Here is a 6,000-nt window from a genome sequence, read left to right on the forward strand (position 1 = left end):
GCCTTTTAGGAAGATATCGTTTTGCAAATTTCATTATCAAGTAATATTTTCTCCATGTGAAAAATCTGTGTGTGTTTTTTTTTTTTTTTTTTTTTTTCCCTGCAATTTGTTTTGTATCCAAGTCGACATTAAATGGATAAGAAATATATTGAACAATGTCTTCAATTGTTTTAAAATCACTGAATCAGGTTTCAAAATCATCCACAACTTTCTCAATTTCAGAAACATATTTCTCACTATTAAATTCAAAAACAGGATATTTTTCAAATGATCTTGCATATTTGCAAAATGATCGAATTTTATTTCTTTGAGATCCTTAGCCATTGCCAAAAATTGACGTTTATATGCAGAAATACTACTAATCATGTCAACCACTTTTTTTTTTCCCCCTTGTAATTCCAAATTCAGATCACTTAATTTACTGGTAAATTAAGTGATCTGAATTTGGAATCTGAATCCCACAACCACTCCGTATCTTGTAGCTCCCGATAATCATCTCCCCTTTGATCAAATTTTTTTAATTTCATTCAGGAAATTATGAAATCTGTAAAAACTTATTCCAACTCAGCCGCCTCACATCTGTGTGTAATATCATAGTATCAGATTTGGTTCATTTTCGTTGAGAGATTGTCCTCTGATGGAATTCACGATTTTGAAAGCTATGTCCGTAACACTTTTGGTATTTAATCTTTTGGTAGCTAACACTTGTTGGTGGTGGATGATACAAATGGTAACTCAAATCTCTTTTGTTACTCTTTTTCTTCAGATGGGAAAAGCAGCAGACTTAAGAGAGTTTGACAAATGCCAGATTGTAATGACCAGACAACTGGGTCAGAGCATCTCCAAAACGGCATGGCTGGTGGGGTGTTCACGGTCAGCTGTGGTTAGTACCTATACAATTCACCCATAATTGGAATGTTGGTGATGGGAGTAATGTGTCACAACACATAGTACATCGAACCCTGCTGAAAATGGGGCTGCGTAGCCACAGGCCGCCCCGAGTGCCCATGCTAACCATGGTTCACCGGCAACAGCACCTACAATGGGCAAGTGAGCATTGAAACTGGGCCTTGAGTAATTGGAAGAAGGTCGTCTGGTCTTATGTTTCCTGTTGCACTATGTGGATGGCTGGGTACGTTGTGTGTCATTTACATGGGGAAGTGATGGCGTCTGGATGCACAGTGGGATGAAAACAAGCCGGTGGCAGCAGTGGTGTTATTCTTCTGGGATACCCTGTGTCCAGTCATCCATATGCTGGGCACTCTGATGTCTACCACCTACCTAAACCTCACTGCTGACTAGGTACACCCTTTCGTGTTAACAGTCTTCCCCTCTGGCGGTGCTGTCTTTCAGCAGGGTAATGCACTATGCCACACTGCCCGGATTGTTCGAGACTGGTTCGCAGAACATGAGGAAGACTTGTAGGTATTGCACTGGCCTCCAAATTCCCCAGACATCAATCCCATCGAGCATCTATGGTTTGTGTTGGAACAACAACTCCGATCTGCGATGTCTTAACCCGGACCTTACAGGAGTTAAAGGATCTGCTGGTTACGTGTTGATACCATATATATCACAAGACTGCTTACATATAGAAATCTTGTAGCATCCATGCCTTGCCGGGTACGAACTGTTTTGGCTGTATGTGGAGGACCAACGTCATATTAGGTAGGTGGTCATGTTTTGGCTCGTCGGTGTATACTACAACTGTGTAACTACTAGTTTGACTAGCTTGGCTTTGTAGTGTTAAGATGAGACAGCAACATTAAAGACATAGTTACTATGCTGTTTATAATTTATCATAATTTAACTAATGGTTAATAAAAACAATGATTGAGTATCTGTGTACAGTATATTATTTTATTTTTTCATGGCATTTAGTTCTAAAAACTTTCAATTTTGGATGAAATGAGGAAGAGAGTTCTAAAGAGACAGAAGGTTCATCTTGTTTTTGATGAAGAAGAAAGGAGGTTTGTTGTAATCCTGTATTTCTTTACATTTTTGTTTGTTAAAGTTACCTACCTTGATTAAATATGCTTGATATATTAAGAATTACAATTTCATCATTAAAATTAATTTGTTTTATTAATACTCTCATATTTGTCTGTATCTTATTTGCACACATCCAGCTCAGTACAGTTAGTATGGAAGAACAGAAGAGATTTATTTAAAGTAGCCAAATGAAAGAAAAACATGGAATGTCATGAAATTAGAATGTCGTCCATCTGAAAAAGGGAATGTTTTTCAAGTGGTTCCTTCTGAATACCTGAAAGTAATCATTTTAAATGAGGTATAAGCACCCTGTGGATACACGACCACAGATAGAGATGTCCCTTGCTCGGGATAACTGTTGGAAGTGACAACTCCAGAAATGTGCCAAAAAATTCAAGGCCTGGTTATGCAGCAGACAGACATATTAAAGTGTAAGATTGCTAGAGAGTATGTTTCTGAATGGGTGGTACTATATTCCCTGAATATTTGGCCGTATCAAAGATCAGTCCTCTCTGAATACGAAGGAAGCTCACCTCTTCAGAAACAGTGTAGGGCTCAAATTTCATTTCCAAAAATATTTACATATGAATGATGCAGGTCCACTGCTTCCAGACAATTCCAGACCAGGAAGATCATGCCCACCATTTTTTGGTATATGAGAGGAATTTTTGATATGCTACATAAGAAAACAGTCAGTGGGGATGCCTAAGCTGCTGTTATATAAAATTTAAGAGGGTCTATAAAGTAACAGAGAAGAGGGAAATTAATGAGATTTTTCATTCTTCATGCTGCTCCTGGACACACCCCATAAAACAGTTGCTGTCCTGAAAGATTGTGGATCCTAGGAGTTAAACCACCCACTTTACAGTTTCTTGCCCCCCCCCTTCTCAGTGGTTATTTCTTCTTCAGGAATCTGAAGAAACACCTGCATGGGCATCAGTTTTCAAGGAAGCTGTAAATCACTTTTCGGAAATCAGGATGAAGCAGTTTATTCCTTTCTGTTATGTCGTCTGCTCAAAGTGGAGGCCATATTGAATTAATAGGTATATATATTGAGAGAATGTTAAAAAAAAAAAAAAAAAAATTAGGCTGTTGCTTCTTTATTCCCAAGGTCGATAACTTTTGAGTGACCCTCATATTATAGGCATAGTATTTGACTAGCACAGACACACTAGGGGAGGGAGGGGGGGAGGAGGGAGGAAGGAGAGGTCATCCTAGATAGATGGCTATGGGTTATCAGATAATATCACCATTCTTTGATGGCCATTGCCACTGTATTGGTGACAGAGGTTATAGAACACAGCATCATAAGTTGTTAAGGTTAATGTAAAGGTGATCTCTCAATCTGGTTTTCTTAAAATATTAGACTTGACATGGGCATTTGTGCTTAATTTTCCAAAAAAAAAAAAAAAAAATATATATATATATATATATATATATATATATATATATATATATAAACAAACATACACACAGGGTGATTCACTACCAGTACGACAAACTTGCAGGAGGTGTAGGGGGCACAAAGACGAATTGGAATCTCATAGCATTGCAGGGTCCGAAATGCCTTTGTCATGCGGGAGGTCGCGTGAACAGCGATCCTGCTGGAAGTCAACATTTGCGAACCGTTTTTGTTGAAGAAACCAAGTAGCAAAAGTCCTCTGGAGTGGATAATCTGCAGGCTCCAATGATTGGACACGTTGCAGATGGTATGAACTCATTTGGTTTGTTGACAGTATCCTCCATACAGTGGATTGGGAAATACTCAATTGTTGGCCTATCGCTCAAGTACTCGTACTCAGATTGACTTCGGCAAGATGTAGGACATTCTCCTCATTGTCTGGCATCCTCGTCGTTCGCTCTCTATTCATGGTACCTCTCGTGAAACAGCCAGTCTCACGTAACCTTCTGTGCACACGTGCGAAAATCGTATGATGAGGAGCACACCTGTGTGGGAAACGTTCCTGGTACAAGCGCAGAGCGGCGAGCCCATTACAGTCCGCAGCTCCATACGTGAGGTGCATGTCGGCCAGTTCAACGTTTGAATACTCGTCCATCCTACTGGCTCGGGAACCAGTTCGCAATTGCTGACTTCCAGCGGGATCGCTGTTCATGCGACTTCCCGTTCAACGTCCTCTACCGCACGACGAAGGCATTTCGGACCCTGCAATGCTATGTGATCCCGATTCGTCTTTGTGCCCCCTACACCTCCTGCAATTTTGTCGCACTGGTAGTGAATCACTCTGTATTCACTGGTAGTGAATCACACACACACACACACACACACACACACACACACACACACACACACAGGCAGTTCTTGCTTTAAGAGTTCCCGGTTTAAGAGGTTTTTTTTTTTTTTTCGACGTATAAAGTATCAACAAAATTGAAAATATGAACATTAATTGCAAAAAATGAATGTTAAACATTCATAAATACCGCATTTCAAACCATGCGCATAACTATACAATAAGGTGTACCCAGCTTTACGATATTAATCCGTTCCAGAGACACCATCATATTGTGAAAATATCGTAATGTGAACCCAATAACACATTGTTTTTTGGTAAGCGCAACCTCAGAAGTTTGAAATTTTTGCTATATAACTCTCTAAAAGGTCGTTTTTATAGTGCAACTTGTATTAGTTACCAATACTAAAATGTATTACACTTTCATCGTTATCATATGTTCTGTTTTAAGAACCAATTTTGAATGCCTTTATGACATTTTTCTAAAGCACATTTCTGGAGGTCATGAACAAAAAAACAATAAAAACATTCTGCACTTTCCAGTTTATTGATCTTTATTGCATCTAATTATAAACGGGTAGTAAACTCAATGTTATTGCATTTGCGAAAATACCGATAGCTGGAATTGTGTGTTTTTTTTATGTTATTATGGTGAAAAATGTTTGCCCTTTACTTGAAATTTTCAATCGTATAAAAAGGACATATTTTCAGAATCTTCTCTTCATTCCTTTTTTTAAATCTTCGTAAACTTGATACTCCGCAAATCGTGTGTTGCAATTTGTGCGTTTTGTTAAAAAATGCTTGTGCATCTATTGAAATTTATAAAGATTATATTCTTTGAATATAATCTTTATAAATTTTATTCAAAGAATAAATTATATTCTTTGAATAAAATGCCTCTTGGAGCATTTCTGAAGAAGACGACTCCCTTGTGCAACAAACAGTGCCAAGTCAATAATAAGTGATCAACGAGTGTGCATTTAGTCGATGGTGAAGAATAAACATTCTTTAAAATTTGTAAGTCATAAATAATTTCTTTAATTATTATAATTTTCTTAATTTTACAGGCTACGTTTTAATTTATTTGGATAAATCAATCATTGTTTAAACAAATTAATTAGCTAACTAATTTTATTGTTGAGAACATAACCCCTATTTTTAACATTGTCTATAGGATTTAATTCCCGCTTTACGAGCGTGCGCTAGGAACGAATCAATTCGTAAAGTCGAGAACTACCTGTGTGTGTGTGTGTGTGTGTGTGTGTAAATATGATCCAATTAATCCAAAAATTAAATAGAGATAAAAGTAATCAAAATCTATATTAAAAATAAGAAAAATACTATTTCTTATTTTTTATTTATTTTTAATATAGATTTTGATATAGACTGACATAACGGTCAGTCTATTTCATTTTATTAATTATTATTTTCAGTTTATTTGGTCATGTAAGGTTGTTAGTCTAAGTTTCCATTTTAGTGAGATTTCATTAATTTGTAAATGGGTGCCTAATAGGGGGTGCCGCTAAATTTCTTTTAATTGGCTTAATTTTCTAAATTATTTTAGGAACGTTGCTTCAACACTACCCTCTTCTTCTTTATTCACCCCCCCCCCATATTTTTCTGTTATTGTTGTTCATTTTCACTACTGGTTTGCCATGCTACTGACAAATATTCTATTTTAGCTTATACAGGGTGTCTCAAAAATATTGGTTTAGGGGGAGGTAGGTAACATCTAAAGGAATTGAATCGCATATGAAAC

At 37.1% G+C, this 6,000-nt stretch overlaps 1 protein-coding gene across 1 annotated transcript in view; it reads left to right on the top strand.

The window, feature by feature from the left end:
* Nucleotides 1–6,000, top strand: part of vito (nucleolar protein viriato) — a 97,054-nt gene that overhangs the window by 10,573 nt on the left and 80,481 nt on the right. Inside the window, exon 2 of the mRNA XM_090378389.1 lies at nt 1,882–1,970. Within this exon, the coding sequence (XP_090234515.1) occupies nt 1,909–1,970 (62 nt within the window). The 5' untranslated portion in view covers nt 1,882–1,908. The remainder of the gene's footprint in view (nt 1–1,881; nt 1,971–6,000) is intronic.

This window comes from Mastigoproctus giganteus, chromosome 7 (genome assembly GCF_048544385.1).
Source record: "Mastigoproctus giganteus isolate SK-2022 chromosome 7, ASM4854438v1, whole genome shotgun sequence".
NCBI lineage: Eukaryota > Metazoa > Arthropoda > Arachnida > Uropygi > Thelyphonidae > Mastigoproctus > Mastigoproctus giganteus.